Consider the following 22,148-nt stretch of genomic DNA (forward strand, 5'->3'; position numbering starts at 1 on the left):
TATACTGTAGGGGTGAACATTTTAACAGACCCCAAATCAGTGCCTTGTTGTTTCAGAAATATTTGTTTTGTCGTCTCACTGATGATCAAATCAGACAATTCATGTACAGACACGTATCTCATTCGAATACTATTCATTCTAAACCAGCGACTGTCTCACAATAGGGTATGTTGTGTGGTTTCCAAAGAACTCATTACTTGACAGTACTAAGATGACATACCGTCTGTACAGTATGCAGAAATACAGATCAGCCTACAACAGTGTCAACAACAGAATTTCAACTTTATAATTGCAGTATTTCTACATCTCAAGGGATCATCTGTACACACACACACACACACACACACACACACAAACAACTTTTGGCTTGGCAGGAAACAAGCAGTTTATGCACAGTATTTCCACAAATATATCAATTGTTCTTTTTGTACAAATGGAAACTGTGGAAGCCATATTGGTGGCTGAACTGCATGTGTGACACTCCTGTCACCAGCGCCCAGAGGGCGGCAGACGCTGAGAATTGTCATGAATGAATATTACTATAATTAGGAATGTGTTGGGAGTCAGGACAACTATTGTTATCAGATTACAGTTTGGGTGGCACCAGGGGTGTAGCTGGTATGTCGACAGAGAACCCTGGAGGCCATTATAGTCTGTTCTGTTATTGTGGCTGGAGAAAAACAGCACCGTCAGTCTGTAAACTTTCGCTAACTTGTAAACAATGACTTCAACGGACAACAAAATAGGGGCAACGCTGAATTTAATTCAGCAATTTACTCATAATAATAAAACATTGCTCAACGATTATGGCATGGACGATGGACCATTATGTTTGTTTGCTTGTTTCAATATCTCGTTTGTGTCGTGCTGCCCTTAGACACTGTGGGCCCTATTATGCATGTCTTAAGTACCAGGTCTTATTACTTAACTTAAGACCTGGAGGCGTGATCAATGCCATTTGGCTATTCTGAGTGGCCAAACAGCATTGACCACGCCTCCAGGTCTTAAGTTAAGTCATAAGACCTGGTACTTAAGACATGCATAATACTGCCCTGTGTGTTCTTTATGATACACAACCCATCACTAGAAACAATGGAGATGAAGTCGTTTTTCATTCTTCAGTTAGATTAATAGATTTATTTCAGCACATGAAGCAAGATCCGTATTTCCTTTGTCCTTTAATTATTTGCTTTTCTCTTAAAAAATCATGTTGTACAGTTCAGCAGCAATCGCTCCAGGTGTCCAGCACGACCAGCAGTCCACCCGTGTCCCCCGGTACAGGGCTCTTTTCTAGGCACCCTCCTGTTTTTGCTCTACACTACATATCTTAAATAGCCGATCTACAAGGTCACAACGCGTCGGGAAGCTATCCAGAGAACCGATTTGAAAACTCTCCAACTGAATAATGTATCATAAAGCAGGACACTAAAGGTGTCTGCACACCGCTGTGTTTTTCAGCATCCAGTCTGTAAGGACCTTTACAATGGGAAAAATGTCGTCTAGTTCTATAGAATGATTTCTGAAACGGTGTCTGTGTTCGATCTGTCTCCAACCTCTTGCATTCCAAGATCAGCTTGGCCCAATTCAAAAGGTGTTGAAATTCACAATCACTTTGTTTATGGAAACGCAACGCATTGTGAGCTTGTAGATTGGCTATATTCGCCAAATGTTCACCCCAGAGGAGGGACGCTAAGGTTCAAGTGGTTAGTTAAACCTTCATTTCCTCAACTGGTAGTGCTGACGCAGCCAATCCAGCCTGCCATGTGTCCACACATTGACTGAACACTGGTAGTCAAAAGGTGAACAGGATTCACAGTCACTGTTCAGTTCTATATTATGTGACAACGTTGATGATGTTCTTGGTCAGTCAGACATCACAAAGTGCTCTCCTTTTTGATCAAGTCCAGTATCAACTGAATGGTCTTCTCATCTGTTGGGACAAACAGAAAATCAGATACTGATGGTTAGGAAATAGACAGAAAACCACATACCGATGGCACCTCTAAGCCAAATCTTTAAGAGCATATTATTTTGGAAAGCATAATGTGTTACTACGTTGCTCGCTGCCTCATGAAAAGAACAGATTTTCAATAAATCATTCTCTCTGAGCAACACAGTCGTAAAACAAAGCAGGCTTTGGCTGCTTATTAGGGGTGTAACGATACATTTTAACAGCGATACGATACGTATCACGATACATGATTGACGATACGATGCATGGACGATATTGGTTCATTATGGCGATCCGATACGATGATTTGAAATCGATACAGTAACTATTTATTCTTCTATCTTCTCAAAATTGCTAAATACCATGCACAAAAATGTAGTATTGGTACAATCGATTATTTGCATAGTAAAACGATTCGATACAGATTATTTGCATTGCAAAACTATACAATACGATACATAATCAATGTTGCCGTTTTCATTTGGACATACATTTTTTTTTGGATTTTGAGTGCTTATGATTTAAAGTGTTTGGTTGAAGGTTTCATAATGATTTTGTTAAAATAATTTAGGATGTGTTACATATTACAAACGTGTACTTCACTAGTTCTCATAGTCCCTCTCTCCAAGGGGCAAAGAAAAACAATGTTACATCATTTGATTTGGGTAGCTAAAGGGAAAGGTAGTATCCGAACACTTCATGCAAAACTTGTGTTTACCTTCCAGTTGCATCTGGGGATTCTCCAGTTTCTTTTCAAGGAGTGCATCCATCAGTTTCCTCAGGTGTTTAAAGATCACACCGATCCTCACCGGAGCCTTACAGAGTGAACAGACATTGAATTAAACAATAACCTAAATCAGGGGTTCTCAACCCGTGGGTCGCGACCCCTCGGGGGGGTCGCCAAATTATTTTAGGGGGTCCCCAAATTATTCAAAAAAAAAAAAAAAATATATATATATATATATATATATTTTTTTTTAAATCACGATTTTTCAAAAATAGCAGACCTACAAGCTCGTAGCGCGCCACTCGGTGGCGCGCTATGAGCTTGTAGATCTGCTATTTTTAAATAGCTAAATTATAACAATGCTTAAAACACCAAAAGGGGTTCCCGCCCAAAATGGTTTAAGGTTATTGTAGCAGTCAATTTATATTGGGGGCGGGGCGGGGGTCCCGAGACATTGCCAAAGCATTTCCGGGGGTCCCCGGCCAAAAACGTTGAGAACCCCTGACCTAAATCAAACGTTGCGAGTAGCTTTTGCACCAGTGCTTTTGTGGAGTGAACGAGTCATATGGAGCAGCCCTCGGCCCCACCCACTGACCTGGAAGTAGATCCATCCATCCAGGGCAATGAGACGCTCTCGGTGGTGAACGTCGATCTCTCCTCCAAACAGCAGCATGGGGTAGGGTGATATCAGAGTAGTGTCTCGTAGGTAGATCTTACCATACTTAACCTGAAAATAGACGTTCAGGAACATACAGGTGTGACACATAAGTAGAGTGCAAAGACAACATGTTGTGCATCGGATTAGCCTGATATAAATCTAGCATATGTCTAAACTTGCTATAGTAGTCTTACCCATGTGTAGTCAATTAAAACAAATCTAAATAACAAAAACGTGGACAAGTAACCAATATACAACATATAGGCTCTAATGCAGCCTGACAGCAAGTCGCAGGTTTGACTCCCGAGCCAGACGACCTTTGCTGCATGTTACTCCGTCTCTCTCTCCCGGTTTCCTGTCACTCTCCACTACTAACATCGAAATAAAAAATAAAAAAACGAGCATCTCTCGAAAACAACCTAACACAAATATATATACAATATATATATAGAGAGCATCCTAGAGAATATATTAGTCTCAAATTGCCAGACGGTCAGAGATCTCTGCCAATTTTGATTGATCGATGTATTTATTGACAAAAAATAGCCTACATATAGTACCTCACCATATATTTCTACATATCTGTCAAAAGGATAAAACACAAAAAGCCCCAGAGCTTATGTCTATTGTGGCCTACTACCAATACGTTTGGAGAATTCTAAATCCAAGTTGGTGGCTAAAACAGCGATGAAAACCTTTAGCAACCAAAGTAGAGCGAAGCCTTCAGAGACTGAGGTGTGAGTCTAGAGATCAAGTCGTGTACACTACTGTACTCTCCCATCATACCTTCTCCTGGTAGAGCAGCCAGCCGTGCGTTTGTAGGTTGCGGTTGACGGAGGAAGGGTGGACCTGGGCCTTGCCTTGGGGAGTCTCCACTGTACAGGCCACCTTGTCCAGGACGTCGACAGAGGGGGTGCAGAGGACACGGGCCACGCTGTCGTACAGCCCGGCCGTCAGCGCTGCGTTCAGGACGGGCATCTGCTCCTTCCGGAGCGCGCCCGTCTGGGGCTTGGAGCGAGAGGACCAGAAACCAGCCTGCTGCATCATCTTCATCAGCTCCTGTTTCACCTCCTGGTGAAGGGAGACAATTCAAAGAGGGTTTTAAAATGGAGGAAGAGTTTTCTCTAATGGGAAGAGAATGAGTTCTGTGTGTGTTTGATCTCTTTTACCTCTATGGTAATGAGAGCAGTGCGGTTGAGGAAGTGCTTTCTACAATAGGACATCTCTGCTTTGTATCCCTCAATGCGCGAGTTCCTCCATCTGACACATGATAACACAACATAAATCAGTGATTACCAACCTCTTTAATGTCAAGATCAATTTAATCAAAAGAAAATTCAAGACTGCTTGAGTGAAGCAGTCACACCTGGCCTGAGTTGGAGTCAAATTATGGACTCATATGGATAGATGAATCAATGATGCATTAACCATTAACTGAGTTAAAAGTAAACACATCGTTGATCTTGCTCAACCAATTCAAAGAATTAGAAGTTTAATATGTACCCCATATATGCATTATATATAGTGAGGTGGTCAGAGTTGGCCAATGCCAAGGCTGCTTTGGCCAGGTTGGCCTCCTCTTTCCTGTGCATCGGTGTGGAGAACGGAGACTTTTCAGCGATGGCCGCCGCAATGGTTGCCTGAAATGGTTGCCAAACACATGAAAATGTTATGCCTAGTTTATATTCAGTTGTACAACGTTGTCAGACAGTTGTATGACGCGTATAAATCAATCATCAATTTTCAACAAATATCGGTAAAAATCAGTAATCGTTCAGGTCCTTCTTTAACCCATTCAGGCCTGACGTCGAAATTTAAAAAAAAAAGTTTTCTAAATCATGACAATTTTCGGAAAGATTTGAGGCACATTTTAACGATTTTTCAAAAATAGCAGACCTACAAGTTCATAGCGCGCCACTCGGTGGCGCGCTATGAGCTTGTAGATCTGCTATTTTTCAATAGCTAAATTATAACAACGTTTAAAACACCAAAAGGGGTTCCCGCCCCAAAATGGGTTAATGGTTAATGTGGTTAAACGCTAACGTGACATGGATGCGTTCCAGGTCTCAATGGATTAAATAACCTAAATGCCTAATTTAGAAAGATAGCAGAGCTGTTACCTGCATGCATGCAAGACACACCGGAAAGGAATGACATGAATCTAATAACGTATTATGGCCTGATGTTTGTGGGTCGGAGGCGGAGCTACTGGCGATGACAAATACTATGGCATGTTTTCTAATAATGTATTGTACTGGGATGAGTGTGCCGGTGGTGGTGGTGATACATACTATGGGGTCCAGGCAGCCCAGGATGGCTCCATAGATGAGCATCTTGCCGATCTTCACGTTGACAGGCAGGCTGGCCAGGTGGTGGCCCAGCGGGGTCAGGGCGTGATTGTCAGGGTGACAGGCTCCGATCCTCCGCAGCAGACTGACGGCGTTACTGACCGACTGTGGCTGGGGCGGGTCCAGGGCACGGCACAGGAAGTCCTCTGGGGAACCGTACTCGCACTTCTACAGAGGGCCAGAAGACAGGTGAGGGAGGAAATGTTATTAGTAAATGATATTTATTTGTAATGGTATATCTGCATTTATTTCTTTAATTCAAACACAGTAGGGAGATGGGACACTCATTAAGTCTGCTTAATGTGTGTTTGCAGGGGTTGACCGACTCATGTTTCGACAATCTTGGCGTTATTCAGTCACCCCTACAGTGATCAAGTAAAAGTAAATGTTTTGGTAATAATATGAATTTATTTACCATTATATGAAGACAGAGTTCCTCTAGTGGGACTCTGAGTATCTCTGGGATGGAGTACTCCATGAAGGCATTGAACCTGAGATCATCCATATGGAGCGTGAGGGAGAGAGACATCCACTTTAGTTAGCAGAAGAACCTTTCAATAACGGAAGGTTAACTTCTAATCTGTAGGTGAAGGCAGGGGTTCTCAACCCGTGGGTCGCGACCCCTCGGGGGGGTCGCCAAATTATTTTAGGGGGTCCCCAAATTATTTTCAAAAAGAAAAAAGAAAAAAGAAGATTTTTTTTAAATTATTTTTTCACGATTTTTCAAAAATAGCAGACCTACAAGCTCGTAACGCGCCACTCGGTGGCGCGCTATGAGCTTGTAGATCTGCTATTTTTCAATAGCTAAATTATAACAATGCTTAAAAACACCAAAAGGGGTTCCCACCCAAAATGGTTTAAGGTTATTGTAGCAGTCAATTTATATTGGGGGTCGGGAGGGGGCGGGGCGGGGGTCCCGAGACATTGCCAAAGCATTTCCGGGGGTCCCCGGCCAAAAACGTTGAGAACCCCTGCAATAACTGAAGGTTAACTTCTAATCTGTAGGTGAAGGAACCTGCACGGCATACTGCAGGATTGAAATTTCAGGTTCATCTTTCATTGTATTGCTTTCGGATGCTGCCACATGGAAAGTGGCTGTGCAGGCCACTTGTTGTAGTACATTTTAAAATAGTTTCTTCCCTCAAATCAGACACATAAATGACCTGGACCGAGACAGGAAAAAAATAGGCTTGTGAAACACCAATACACCTTGAATCTTGAAAAATATGTGAACTTTTTTTTTTGGTGGCCTGTAGATTTCAGGTCATTTCTGTCGGTTACTGAACATGTTACAAGTACTGAATAAAGGAGTTATTGTCCTACCTGTATTTGGGGTACAGTCTGAAGCAGAAGCCGTTTCGGACACGTCCCGCTCTCCCCTGTCTCTGGAGAGCACTGGCCTTAGAGACAAAGGTCTCCACCAGAGAACTCATCTGGCTGCTCTCATGATACCTGAACAACAACAACAACGACTGAAGCTCAGTGCCTGACACCAGGGTCTAAATGTCTCAATGGAAGACCTCCAACAACTATATGTACTAGTTATTGCGAACGCAGTGAGCATTTACTATGAGACCCAGCAGATCCTGTCTGTCTGTCCGTCACCAGAGGGCGCACCTTTAGCTGCTTAACGACGACACTGTCAATACTAGCCCAAAACAATAGTGCACGCACGCACGCACACACAACTTAACTTAAAAAAAACTTAACTTAAAAAAAAAATTAAAAAGGAAAAACACGCACGCACGCACACACACACACAACTTAACTTAAAAAAAACTTAACTTAAAAAAAAACTTAACTTAAAAAAAACAAATTAAAAGGAAAAACACACACGCACGCACGCACACACACAAAACTTAACAAAAACTTAACTTAAAAAAAAACTTAAAAAGGAAAAACTTTAAAAGGAAAAACTTAAAAAAAAACGTAACAAAAACCTTACAAAATTACGTAATTTATTCTAATTGTTGTTTTTGCAATTTACGAGCTGCGTTCGCTTCCCGCGTTCGCGCGTCTTACTTGTATTGAATTAACATACTCTACCACTAATGATGTTGTACTATATGAGAGGCTATGATTGTCATTGTTCAAGATAACCTACTTGTTTTCTTTGGTCTTTCCAGTATCGATGACAAACACGACATCAGGGATTGTCACACCCGTCTCAGCAATGTTGGTTGACAACACGATCTAAAACAGAGACCCAACAGAGCAGAACAGTTCACTATACAGTACAATTGATGGTATAGAATAGGCTACTATTCTACACAGGATAATATTGAAGTTTGCAAGAAGACATACAGTATGCGCCATGTTAGCTAATGTACTGTTCTGCTAGTCTGTCCATCTATCAGTACATCTAGAATCCTCCTGAATTGTGATTCGAAGGGTTGCCAATGTTTCAGTAATACTGGGCAATCCTTTGAATTTGAATTTCCATATCATTTTAACCAAATTAATGAAATAATCAATAAGACTGATGTAATTCTAAGCATTGATTCAGAATGTCCACAGAACACAAATTTGATTTGAGATATTTCCAAAACCAGATAGCAACTAGGATATAACCACCTGCAGGTCTCTGAACCCCTTTTTCTTGACTATTCTGGTAGATCATCTCAGGCTAGTCACCCCAGTACTAATATGTCTCAAATAAACCCAAATGAGTCTAAACACAACACAGTCACTTCTAGCACTGTGGTGTGTAAAGTATTCTGTAGCATTACCTTCCTGACACCTGCAGGGGGCACTATAAAGGCAGCAGCTTGGTCCTTAGACGAGAGAGTGGAGTGGAGAGCCACTATCCGGTATCTATGAAAGGGGAATCAATAAAACCACTCAAAAACAACATTTTTAGAATCGCATTCTCTACTTAATCCCCCCTTTTTACCATTATTAGACATTTGCCTAGATGGACTTATTGATGCCTTGTGTGATTTTAAACTTGTACATTTTAGAGTACCGGTAGTATAGTTGACCATTGATCTGAATGATATTCATTTCATTGTTTTCAATATTTTTGTATTGTTTTTAAATATTGTTTTTTTTTCTTGCAATGTAGCACTTTGATATTTTATGTCAAATATAAAGTGCGTTACAAATACAATAAAATAATGATTATCATTAATGTGACTGTGTGTCTCACTTGTCTTTCTCCTTGAACCTCTTGTCGGTGGACAGCAGATCGTAGAGCTGCTGGATGTGAGCCAGGCCCGGTAGGAACACCAGAACTGCACCGTCTGCTGAAGTGAACTGAGGAGCCTTGTCTGGCAGGAGAACACCACAAACAACAAGTTACAGTAAAGAACCATTCATACTGACCGCATTGAGACCTGGGGCCCATTCTAAAAATGCTTTCTAAATCAGTAGTTCTCCAAACAAATTGATTACAAAAGAAGGGGAAAAAAGTACAAGCTCACAGCCTGGCACAAAGTGATATACAGGTATAGCTTAAATGGGTTAAATATGCCAGGGGTTCTCAACCCGTGGGTCGCGACCCCTCGGGGGGTCGCCAAATTATTTTAGGGGGTCCCCAAATTATTTTCAAAAAAAGAAAAAAAAAAAAGATTTTTTTTTAAAATTTTATTTTCACGATTTTTCAAAAATAGCAGACCTACAAGCTCGTAGCGCGCGCTATGAGCTTGTAGGTCTGCTATTTTTCAATAGCTAAATTATAACAATGCTTAAAACACCAAAAGCGGTTCCCGCCCAAAATGGTTTAAGGTTAGTGTAGCAGTCAATTTATATTGGGGGTCGGGAGGGGGCGGGGCGGGGGTCCCGAGACATTGCCAAAGCATTTCCGGGGGTCCCCGGCCAAAAACGTTGAGAACCCCTGGCTTAAATGGGTTAAATATGCAATCGATCCTGTGCAGTACGGTAGGACACCTATTGGTAGACAAGTGGTATTGCATGACACCAAAAACAGACTTTCTGTAACCTCTACCAATGTCATTCTACCCAGAGAGAGGGAGAGAGAGCTGTGATCTGTCTGACTATTTGGACTGAATGTTGTGTGCAGTGGTGGAAAAAAGTACTCGTAAGTAAAAGTATCAATACTGTAATCTAGAAATACTCTGTTACAAGTAAAAGTCCAGAATTCATAATGTACTTGAGTAAAAGTACAAAAGTATTGGCATCAAAATGTACTTTAAGTACCAAAAGTATGCAGAATGTTTTTAAATTTATACATCTTTTGAAAACAGCGAGCCTGTAGATCGGCTATTTTCAAATGGCTGAAATGTATATAGGGCTGAAGTGTTCAATGTATGTTTTGTAATAATAATCAACATCTACAAAGTAACTAGTAACAAAAGTTTTCAAATAAATGTAGTGGAGTAAAAGTAAGTGTTGAAAATTGAAAATACCCAAGTAAAGTACAAAATGCCTCAAAACTGTACTTAAGCACAGCACTTAAGCAAATGTACTCATTGACTTTACACCACTGGTTGTGTGAGACAGACAGATCCAAGTGAAGCTGGTACTACCCAGGTAGTGGATGAGGTCCATCATCAGCTCCATGTTGATCTTGTTGGGGTTCATGTACTGCAGAACGTGAAGGGTTCTGCTGCTGAAGTGGTCCAAGTCTGGACCCAGGTCCCAACCAGCACCAGAGTCCTTCAATATCATCTCCTAGATACGCACGCACGCACGCACACACACGCACGCACACGCACACACGCACACACACACACACACACACACACACACACACACACACACACACACACACACACACACACACACACACACACACACGAGGATAGATGGTGATGATATATCTATTGTTCCATATTGGACCAACAACACACACACACGTCAATGTTAGTTACAAACACAACGTGACACAAATGGAAAACAAACAGCAGTACAAAGTATGGAAGATCCCCATATGTACATACATTGGTTGTTTGTTGGTCCAATATGGAACAATAGATATATCATCACCATGTATCCTCAAAACTGTCTGAAATAATGGCCTTGTCCATTGTTTCTCAAATAGGGGTATGTGTATCCCTAGGGGTAGGTGTAGCTACTACAGTACTACTGCGAGTATGTGAGAGAAAGTAGAAAATGGAGGCCACAGATAAAAACATCTGCTCAGGATGGACTAATTGCAACTCTTTCACTCCGTTTCAATATTTGTCATGTTATATTCTTCAAGTTGGGTTATCATTCATCAAAATATGCTAGATATGAAGACAGTTAAAGGGATATAAACAAAATCATGGAAAGTGGGTAATGAAGTAAAAACATTTTGAGAACCACTGTACACAGTAGAGTAGTAGGACACTGCCGCTGATTTAATTTTACACAGATGTATCTGTAAGGAGGATCATATTATGGAGACCCAGGATTACCTGGTACTGTAAAGTCTTGCCACCTATCTGGCTGACCGAGATATTGACTTCCTCTTCCTCTTCAAGAATCTTCTGACTGTACTCGGAGTCCTTTTCTAGAACGTAGCCAGTCTGCTCCACGATGTCCTCCAGATGGAACACCTGGGAGTAGAAACACAGCATCATGATGTACCTGAACACAGCCTGTCCTGTACGCATTGTCCACTCAGCTGAGAAGTGAGATGGCAAACACACCTGCATGTATTTCAAAATAGTCAGAAGTGATATGTACTAGGGTTGGATCCTTTAGTATTTTAGCGATTCTGGTTCCTTAACGATTCCCTCGTAACGGTCCGATTCCTTAGCGATTCCTATGTATAGGGGGTTCCAAATGGACCCTTACAGGTCTGTAACTTTTGATTGATTGATTGAAGAATTTATTAACAGTTTGCAGAATTACAGTACATTTCAAGCACAAACTCAATACAAAGGCTGTTAACTGTGAGTGGACGACCCAATTAAGCATTACACTTGTTTCCAATAGGGTCCACCATGTTCAAATCATCAAAACATTTAGAGACGTACAAATAGACACTTCTATAGACAGAACAGGAATTCATCATAAAGGAGGTAAAAAGGGAAAAGAAATATATACAGTGAGGGGAAAAGGGGGGGGCGGTGGGGGGGGATTCAGATTTTACGGGGGCCAGTTTCGAATTGCAGCCATCCGTAGGTGCCCTTTGAGAGCGGTTTTGAAGGAGTCAAGGGATTCGCATGTCTTAATGACAGTTGGTAGGGTGTTCCACATTTTGGTGGCATAGGAGCGAAAAGAATTTAGTCCCTTGTTTGTGCCGAATCTGGGTTGTACATGGTTCGTTGCACTCCCTCTGGTGTTGTGGGTGTGGACTTCGTTAACATTAAGGAAGTATCTAGACAGGTACATGGGTATCTTGGTGGTGTATCGAATCTTGTGGACCAGACCCATTGCAAGATGCTGTACTCTGTCGTCGACCCTAAGCCATTCAGAGTGTACAAATGGACCCACACTCTCAGAGTTATGGACTGGTCCTTATATTAAAAGGTCTGAGAACGGCCCGGCGGCTGGCATAGATGTCTGGGCACCTAGGCTGCTAATACTGACAGCATGTTGCGGGTTAAAGAAAAATATCTAAAATAAATAAAAAATAAAACTTTGTATTGTAGCAGATGTTCTGTCCTCATAGTCATACTGATTACGGAACAGTTACGGAACCAATTCCGGTTCCTTTGGTGCCGGATCCCAGTCCCAGCCTTAGTACCCATTGACATTTGAGCCTTTCCTACTAACTGTACCTCCACAGGGAACGTCCTGCCAGGGATGGAGACGACGGGACAGTGGTTAAAGTAGCTGGAGAACTTGTGACAGTCCACCGTGGCGCTCATCAGCACCAGACGCAGGTCCGACCTCCTCATGACCACGTCCTTCAGGATGGTGAGCAGGAAGTCTGACTGGACGCTGCGTTCATGGACCTGCACAGAACAAGATAAGAACTCTGTCATGTCTTTTAAATATGGATAAAACCGGGAAAGCATCCTTGTCATTTTAGATTTCTTTGGCTATTCAATAATAGCAGATGTACAAGCTCATCACTTATCACTTACAAGCTCATCACTTAGTGCCGCGATATGAGCTTGTAGATCTGCTATTTTTGAAAAATCGTGAAAATGTGTGCTAATCTTTGAATATATGTAAAGCGAACATTTTTAACTCAAATCTTTGCTTCTGGTGGTCCCCTGAACAAGATATTTTGAGAATTTTGGGGGTCCTTGACATGAAAGAATTTGAGAACCACTGATATATATAACTACATACGTTTTTCAGAAAACTGAACTTCAAAAAGTACCTCGTCCACGAAGATGTGCGTCAGGTTGCTGAGATGTTTATCCTGTTGGAGCTTCCTAATTAGAACGCCGGTGGTACAGTACAGCAGACGGGTTGAGTCTCCTGAACATTTCTCCATCCGAATCTGGTAGCCACACAGCGACGACTGGAAGATACATTACAAGACCCAGTTAATTAACATGGGTAGCTTCTGAACCCAGCCTAGTTGCATGATCAAAACTGGTTTTATGTTGGCAACTTAAACCCCAAGGCCTTTTTTATATTTTCTATCCAGATTAGAATGAGATTTGCATTGTCAAGTCTGAACAGCAAAAAAACAATATTGAGTGTTGGCGATTCGGATTTGAACCACATTCCTATGGCTTTGTTCAGACTGCAGGCAAATCAAAATTATTTCTCAAATCTGATCTTTAGGACTGACTGTCCACACTGTTATTTCTTTTCAAGTGATCATATCGATATAAAGATAAATTCAAGGCAGATTCCATTAAAACATGTGTTTCAATGTGTTTTTCTTGATAGGCCAAAACTTTGTATTGGGATGCCAGTGTGAACAGAGCCCATGTCTCAGCCAACACAACATGAACTCAACAGCAGTTGTAAATAACAGATGATTACATAATTACAGGTACTACATGTCACCCTGCCCCTTTGCTTCTCAGCCCATTTTTGGACCATATAATTACACAGTTGCACCAAAGCTGTACAGTATATCGTTGATTGTCGGGCAGTAACCTCGTATCTCCATGTTTCGTAAATGAATGCCCTAGTTCACTTCAACAGTGTGCGTTGCATGTCCGAGTGAGCTTGGAGTCGGACATACAAGGTTTCCACCTGACAGCGACGATATCATTCTTAAGGGCTTTTATCATTTCCACCACACCTTGGAGCCGGGTGCATCCTCACAGCCCAGCTCTTGGTTGACTCGGGTGGCCAGACTCATGGCTGAGATCCTGCGGGGTTGCGTCACAACGATGTTGCATGGCTGTGCCACGGCGCTCCCCATCAACATCTGGTCCAACATAAACTGTGGGATCTGTGTGCTCTTGCCGCTGCCCGTCTCGCCGGCTATCACCACCACACGGTGGCGCTGCAGAGCCTCCAGGACGCGCTGCCGGTGTTGGAAGACTGGGAGCTGCTCTCGTTCTGCCTGGGGGGGGGGTGCGACATATTCTGAATACTGACTTGGAAAGAGTGAAACATGAATATGTCTACGCATTATGGGGAAACATGAACTGAAGTGTATTTAATAGTCAGAACCATATCGGACATATCACATATGGGATATCCGTCTGGCAGATATGTCATTATTTGACTTTTTGATTACATAGATTTTCTTTTCATATATTAAAATGAGTTTAACATAGTATATACTTATATTTTATCTGAATTTTGTTTGTTTATTTTAATTTGTTTCCTTATAAGTTATATGTTCTCAATATAATCAAATCTAAGTTTTCTCAAATTGATTGATTTTGCTGGCATTGGTCATGTTATGGGCCAGACTCTGGCATTTACCAGTAGCTTGTGGGCCAGTGAGGAGCTCCTCAGCTTCAATAGGAGCGCCCTCGCCGCTTCATCTGCTCCTGCCGCTTCTCGCCTCTCTCCTGCCTCCTTAATCAAGCTCTTATCGTCTCCTCCATCTCCTCCTTCTTCAATGTCCAGACCAGCCAGGCTTTCCCAGGACTCTTCAGGCTCATCGTCACCAGCGTTTTGGAGGCCGGGGTGAGTCTGGGACCTGGCCTCCTCCTCCTCCTCCAGGCTCTCGTTGTAGTTCTGGTTCTTCTGCTGTTTGAGCCGCGTCAGTAACCGGGAGATGAACTGATCTCGGGGTTTGTTGGCGGCAGTGCGGTTCTCATCGTGTCGTCGCTGCTCGTTGTCTCGCCAATCTAACCACACATCTCTGTATGTAGAAGGCAAGAGCTGGTGCACTGACTGTGAGCAACAAGAAGACACAATATTGGATATAGGAAAAATGCATACTGTAACTATAAGCTGCCTGCTGTAAGCAGGCCAATTCGCAGCATGTACTGTAACTAGGAAGTTAGCGATAGCATACCTGTCCTTTGCAAAGGTTGTAGAGTGCCAGTGTGGCTCCAAGGTGTTGAGCCTGCATACTGTCCTCAGTCAGAATGGTGGGACATACCTCCAAAATATCTTCCGTTCTCTGAACACGCACCCTAAAAGATGCAAAGCTTCATCAGTACACTAATATAAAGTTATAATTAATCAATAACACACTTATGATGGAGCTCCTCCATTACATTTATTATAGTGCTAAATCATAACAAGTCCCAAGACATTCACTAAGGCGAGGTGTGACTGCTTAAATCAGCCATCACCCACCCCACAAACTAACTAGAAAAAGTGCCCTTCTGGGCACAGGTCTCCACCAGGAGGATAGGACTGTGTGAGATGTTTGGCAAAATGTTTAGGAGTAATATAAACATGTTTGCCTTTGATGGCAATTGGATGATTTGAGGCATTTTATTCCAAAAATGTGTTTTGCAAAAATCAACCTGTTAGTGGCGCTATAACAGGCCAATGTGAAAAGGGTGGGATATATTCCTCAGCCTAGTAAGAAAATGTGTGAAAGATTTCACGTAAATTGCATGCTGTGTTCATGATTTGAGGCTTTTGTTCAAAACGGGCAATCTTGCAAACTGTGAAAGCCAATTATAGCCAATTAGGATGGAATATGAAATATCGGACAGATCCGACTTGAGCACATGACCATAGAGATACTGTGTAACGATTTGTGAGATTTTTGGACAGAATCTGGAGGAGTAATATAAAAAATGTGTTTTACAAAAGTCGGCCTCCTGGTGGCGCTATAACAGGCCGTTCTGGAAAATGCGGGGCAGAGGTTCATCGTTGGCATCCAGGGAGTGTGTGTGCAAAGTTTGGCATCGACCGGGTTAACGGTGCCGGAGATTAGCTGGTAACGGACGGACGGAAGGACACACACACGGACGGACACACACACACACACACAGACGGAGTGCAAAACATACTCTCTCCCCATGCCTTCGGCCTGGTGGAGAGACAAACATACTCTCTCCCCATGCCTTCGGCCTGGTGGAGAGACAACAAGAAAGCATGTAGCTTTCTGCAAGGCATCGATATTAAAACATCCCTCTAGCTCACCTATGTTTTACTGTGTATATACTTACTTGCATCTCCAGTATTTTCCAGCTGCGACCTTGTGAAAGGATGGCGGGGGGCTCTTGGGCAGGTTCTTACGCACCCAGTCTATGAGAAACTGTTTAGGCGACTTTCCTGTCCAGCTGCGAGCCGTGTAGTCAAAATTCCTAATGTCTTTTGGTTCATTCTTTTTCACTACTGAAAAGAAACGTACATTAAAATAAACTGTCAGTAACAATGTGTAAATAGCTCATCTACAAGCTCATAATGACACAAAAGCAATGTTTATTCTAATCTAATTTCTATCTATTTCCTTGCCTTGTACTGATTGATTGACCTTGATGCTCCTTTTTCTGTGTCACATCTTCTGTGGCACAGCAAACGGCATTTAAAGAGAGTTGTACCTTTTTCCTGGGGAGGGGGTTTTGCAGCCTGTTCAAACAGACTGAAGTTGAGTTCCTCTTTCTCCTCGGTGACAGGAAGTGCCTTGTTTTCTTTTGGGGGTGCATCCACTACCTTCAGAGCCGGGTTGAACATGGGGTGAGACTCCAGAGGCTTCATCTCTACAAATAGATAAGTCGAATAGTCTTTTGTCATTTGCTGGTCTAAAAAATAATACTCATCGCTGTCAGGCAGAAATCTGTTCATGCATTTAAGACCTTGCTGTATGATGCGGATCCTGTCCTGTGCCGTTCTCTGGCTTGCCTTGTCTCGCTTGTTCTTAGCAGCAGCTGCAGTCTCCTTTGCGTCATACAGCTTAGCCGTCAGTTGCAGGTACCTGTCATTCTACACAAACATAACAGAATAACAGGACATACTGTTTTGCAACTGCAATATCCCACACTTTCATATAGATTATAGATTGGCTATTGCAGTTCATCATATGACAAAGTGTTGATACAATCTGTGTATTAAATCTCCTTTACATATATGAAATATGTCATTATAAATCAAAGTCCTCATACTGGATCAAATTTCTCATCCAGTTCTGGATTGTGTGATGCAGCCTTGGTCCCTGCATTCTCCTCCAGGTCACTGTCCTCGTCACTGGACTGTTCCGCATATCTCAGTATCCAGTCCTTCATGTTCGCAGCCTCGTCCTTCACAGGGACCTGAACAACAGCAATACGTGGAATTAACGGCTTTATCCTATGGTTTAATTTGTAATGATACAGATACAAGTACGTGTATTGGAAAAGCCTCTGATACGGTCTAAAATACTGGATCTGGTGATTGGTAATTATGCAGCTGATACCCTACACAGGCTAACACGTGCAATAGAGAGAGCAGAGAGGGTAATGTTAGTTGGAGCAAGCAAAATATCAGAAGGTTGGCTATATTTATTTTGGAATATCCCAGCAGAGTAAATGGTTACGTGTAGGCCTACAGTATGCAAGGGTTTTCGTTTTGAGGGGTGGCAGACTGTGGCACTAGTGTTGCCAATTTCAATTTCCCTGTATTTGTTCATGTTTTACAAAGCATGTATACTTGAGTCAGGCCATGCAATCGTACAAGTTCAGGTATCGAAATCGGGATTGGGATTTGGGAAGTAAAAAATTGTATCGGAACATCTGTAAATGTACCAGATTAACCCAAAGGCTGTCCTCGGGCAGGCTTATGTTAAAAGGTCAAGGAATATAATATAATATTAATATAATATAATATATATAATATTTAGTACAGCACATAAAACACATTACAAGAGGCACATAGATCAAATGAGTGCGACAAGTGTCTTGCACAGGGAGACTTCAACACAGACTTGGCAGTCGAACCGGTAACCTTCCTGCTCCCAGATGGTGTCTCTACTCACTCAACTACGGTGACCTTACACAAAGCTGACGGATACCAATAGATAGAGCCAAGCCTTATAAAATGTCATAATGTTGAGTGTTGATTGGCCAAACATATACAAACCTTGGACGTCTCATTGGGGGGTTTGTGGACTGCTTTGGGGCTGGGTGGGTCTGGCTTTTGTTGGGTAGGGGGCTGGAACCTTGGCCTGTTGCAATGTTGGCTCTCCTCCTGCATCTTCTGGCTAAAACCATCCGGAAGCTCGTCTGTTGTGGACAAATTAAAGTAATGTTCATGTAGTATAGTAGTTACAGTAGTATAGTGCCGTTACAGTACAATAATCAGTACAATTACAATAGTATACTGCAGTTACTGTGCTGGATAAGAGGGAAACCAGTGAATGTTGTGTGACTTTGGTGAATGTGGACACAAATAGCACCAGTGAATTCTTAAGTTGGGCTTCCGGGGCACCCAGCTAAATGACTGATAGTCAGGCTTTACTGGCCCCTGTAAAATCGGAATCCCTCAAACACGAACGACCCAACGCAGCTCCTCCAAGGAAAACAAACAAATTAACGGAGCTGAACGTGAATCCCCCCCACCGCCCACCCCTTTTTTCCCCCTCACTGTATATGTTTCTTTTCCCTTTTTACCTCCGTTATGATGAATTCCTGTTCTGTCTATAGAAGTGTCTATTTGTACGTCTCTAAATGTTTTGATGATTTGAACATGGTGGACCCTATTGGAAACAAGTGTAATGCTTAATTGGGTCGTCCACTCACAGTTAACAGCCTTTGTATTGAGTTTGTGCTTGAAATGTACTGTAATTCTGCAAACTGTTAATAAATTCTTCAATCAATCAATCAAAGATTGCGGTCCCAGACATCCCCAGAGAAAATAAATCATATCAAATGGGGGTCTGTAGCTTAAAGCAGTGGTTCGCAAACTTTTCTGATCGACAACCAAGAGAGATTAGACGTTTTCCCCGAGACCCAGTGAAAATAGCATATCTACAAGCACACAACCTAATTTTTGTTTTAAAATGTATACAATTATTTTACATCTTCTTATTTTTTTAAAACTACATATTTTGAAATATATATATATATATATTATTTTTTTTGTATGTAGGATAAGAAAATGTTTTTTTTTTTACTGACACATACAAATTGGTTTGTGACCCACTGTTTGGAAACAGTGGCCTAACCCTAAAGCATATCATAGGGGTCCTTGAACTTAAGCTAAATAGTGGCTCTACATGATATGGTATGGTACCATCTTTGAGGTTGAGGCATAGCCAGTCGAGGGCAGAGACGAGGTCTCCTCCATAGAGGATACTGCTCTTCATGGCCTCCTCAATGTGTTCTGTCTTGAAGTTGAACTTCTGCAGATTTGTGTACAAGTCCTGTGGTCACAAGAAAGCTACTGTCATAATTAACTCAATACAAGAATGAATCACAACAAAAAGGCATTTTGTTTGTTTGTTTACTGCTTGAATTTCTTGTCCTTACCACCAGCTTCCTGCTGGTGAGCCGGCCAGAGATGGGTAATTTTTCACCGTTCTCCTGTCTGAAGTCATTTATGAGCTTGATGATCTTCTTCTCTAAGTCAGTTTGAATGATAACCTGTGTGTTAAACAAGAGAGATTGTCAACGTTCACTACAAAACAACTTTAATCCTCTTAAAAAGGGGTACACTACACTGTACCAAACATAAACTGGACAGAGAAAGAGTCACTGCAGCAAATTAATGAATAGTCTGAATAGAAGAGTAGCCCCTCCAACCAGAGCAGATGTGCTAGTTATATTGTATTGAACCCTAGCATCCCTATTATATTTATATTTACATGAGCATGTAAATGTTTGTTTCATGGTCTGATTTGATTCATCATCATTCATCATTTGTATCCTATAGTGTGTGTGTGTGTGTGTGTGTGTGTGTGTGTGTGTGTGTGTGTGTGTGTGTGTGTGTGTGTGTATATAATTCTGTTTAGACTGATGATAGGTTCTTTGTTTACCTATGATCCTACTTACTTATTACTATTTTTATGCATTTGACTTGTGTTTTCCTTGCTTACTGTCTGTAAATCGCTCTGGATTAAGAACATCTGCTAAATGCCTACATTTTAAATTGTATTAACATACTTTAAGAATTGATTTGTCAGGTGCTCCACCGGTGTCAACATGGGCCGTGTTGCTGAGACTGTAGGTCTTTGGACCTGAGAGGAAGACCAGAGAACATGACATTTATAATCCTTTAGTAACTCTGAGCATGTACAAACGTACATTTGGTGTCCTGTCTGACACCTGGGTCTAAATGTCTTCATGGAAGATGATTAGGGAGACCACCACCAACCACTGTATGTTGTACTGACTGCATGGTTATAAATATTGTATTAACATACAGAATAGATTGATTCAAATATCGTTTTATTCAATACAATAACTGTCATATCTTTCAGAACCATGACTTTTTGATCTACTAGTATTATTACAGATTGGGCCTCAAACCCAGACAAAGACATCATCATTCATTTCCTTGATAACATTTTCTCTGCAGATAGTCAGACATTATAGTCAACATTAAAATTACTGATTTATATGTTTGGATTACTCTGATTAGTGATTAGAGGCATAAAGACGTATTCTGTCGACTTGGCTGGGGATGGTACAGTATCTCTACAGTAGATCACGTCATCATGCCCAAAAGGGTTTCCCACCCCTGGTGTGGTGGAGGTAGACAATTATGCGACAGCCGACAGGAGATCATGCAGTAAATAACCGTGTGAAGCATGGGACGAAAAGAAGCAGCAGTGTCCGTGATGAGACCTTTAGGTTTGGGTGGTTGTTTCTTCCCGGGAGGAGGATCTCCCACCACGCCGTTCCCTGGTGCTGCTGCTGCTGCTGCTGCTGCCGGGGGGACCACCACCACAGGCGCAGCCGCTGCGTTCTTTTTCTTCTTTCCACCCATGATGAAGACAATATTATCCCGTAATGTGTATGACTGTCAATGTGACGACAAACATCAATCACCCTGCCATTAACTGTCTGACATTAACCTGTGTGTACAGTCTGGGAAGGTGTAAACACACTCACTGGCTACACACTACAGCTACACACACCGCATCAGACTAGTCCAGGAGGAGGTGAGGACGAATTTTGGAGAATTCGGCTGCCGTAGCGGAAGAGAGTCTGGCAGTGTTGCCATGTCTGGGTTGCGGGTTTGTTTTGTCTTGTTTTTCAAAATCTCATGTGCTTCCCTAATACTGTATTAATATACGAGTATACCAGTTACCGACATTACATTTGGATGCGCCCCCCTCCGTATGAAAATGTGTTGTGCCAGGGACCCATACAAGATTTGTGTAATGTAAATTGGACAATTGGTCGCTTCTTTTGAGCTTGTTTTGTTTTGGTAGACCTCCTTGCTTGTTTCTATTGCTGAATCTGGCAACACTGTTGACTGGGAGCTCCAATCCTTTGCCAGGCTGCATATAATGATCCGGTTTAGAGAGAATCAGGCGGATACGGAAACGGCCTCTATGATGTGCTTCTTTTAACTGTGGAAAGTACCGGATACAGTCTTGGAGGAGGCTGGTTCTACTGGTAAAATAGAAACCCCACTTATCCTTTCTTGTGGCGACCCATGACCGTCAGCGGAAGAAGTTAGTGTGTTGTTGCATTGTGGGAAGCACGCATCACACTAGCATCATGGCGGACCCGTTTGGAGAAGGACTGTTCAGCGTGTTTGATGATGAACAAACCGCTTCTGGCAAGAAGTCTCCTGCGTCTTCCACAGCCCAGACAACAGGGTAAGTAATGAACATGTGTTCCTGCTTCACGTCTGGTGTCACAATAGCTTAAAAGAGAAGAAATGAACGTGCTGTCTCAAGTCAAAAACCACCGAGCGCCGGGAGTGTCATCATGCGTTCCGAAAACTGCCGACCTACAAGCTCGCAAGGCGGTGCGACGCGATGCGTTCTGAGCTTGCAGATCTACTGTTTTCGGCGAGCGATACCGTCGTATGACGAAGTAATAAACCAGGCTAGTTAGTTTGTTTAGCATCGATATTATAATCCATTATAGATTGATACATATTCTCTATTATTCTGACATATGCTGTTTTAAATACGACACTGGCTTTTCACCATTATATTTAAATACGTACATTACCTAGTCTTCTAGTTTATTGTTTACAACATTGATTTGACTCTGACGTTTCTACTGGCGAAATGTACCGCGTTTTACAATGATAATAGTTAACTTGATGAGTTACAACATTAATTTGGCACAACATTATTTTGGC

At 42.1% G+C, this 22,148-nt stretch overlaps 2 protein-coding genes across 2 annotated transcripts in view; one reads left to right on the top strand and one right to left on the bottom strand.

Annotated features, from left to right (window-relative positions):
* Positions 1-999: 999 nt before the first annotated feature.
* On the bottom strand, positions 1,000-20,988 carry dhx29 (DEAH (Asp-Glu-Ala-His) box polypeptide 29). The gene is made up of 28 exons (XM_079523612.1): positions 20,672-20,988; positions 19,988-20,061; positions 19,355-19,468; positions 19,119-19,248; positions 17,967-18,109; positions 17,015-17,161; positions 16,709-16,835; positions 16,454-16,612; positions 16,079-16,247; positions 14,965-15,085; positions 14,424-14,840; positions 13,789-14,055; positions 12,907-13,050; positions 12,356-12,532; positions 11,045-11,185; positions 10,172-10,316; positions 8,833-8,953; positions 8,414-8,498; positions 7,789-7,877; positions 7,008-7,136; positions 6,100-6,175; positions 5,628-5,852; positions 4,840-4,976; positions 4,506-4,596; positions 4,123-4,407; positions 3,274-3,405; positions 2,670-2,766; positions 1,000-1,930 (listed from the first exon to the last, which is right to left on the bottom strand). The coding sequence occupies exons 1-28, from the start codon at positions 20,811-20,813 to the stop codon at positions 1,875-1,877; spliced, it is 4,140 nt and encodes a 1,379-aa protein (XP_079379738.1). The 5' UTR covers positions 20,814-20,988; the 3' UTR covers positions 1,000-1,874.
* Positions 20,989-21,462: 474 nt separating this feature from the next.
* mtrex (Mtr4 exosome RNA helicase) overlaps positions 21,463-22,148 on the top strand; it is a 32,431-nt gene continuing 31,745 nt past the window's right edge. The window contains exon 1 of the mRNA XM_079525060.1: positions 21,463-21,654. Coding sequence (XP_079381186.1) covers positions 21,554-21,654 — 101 coding nt within the window. The 5' untranslated portion in view covers positions 21,463-21,553. The remainder of the gene's footprint in view (positions 21,655-22,148) is intronic.

Source organism: Electrona antarctica, assembly GCF_951216825.1.
Source record: "Electrona antarctica genome assembly, chromosome: 16".
Classification (NCBI taxonomy): domain Eukaryota; kingdom Metazoa; phylum Chordata; class Actinopteri; order Myctophiformes; family Myctophidae; genus Electrona; species Electrona antarctica.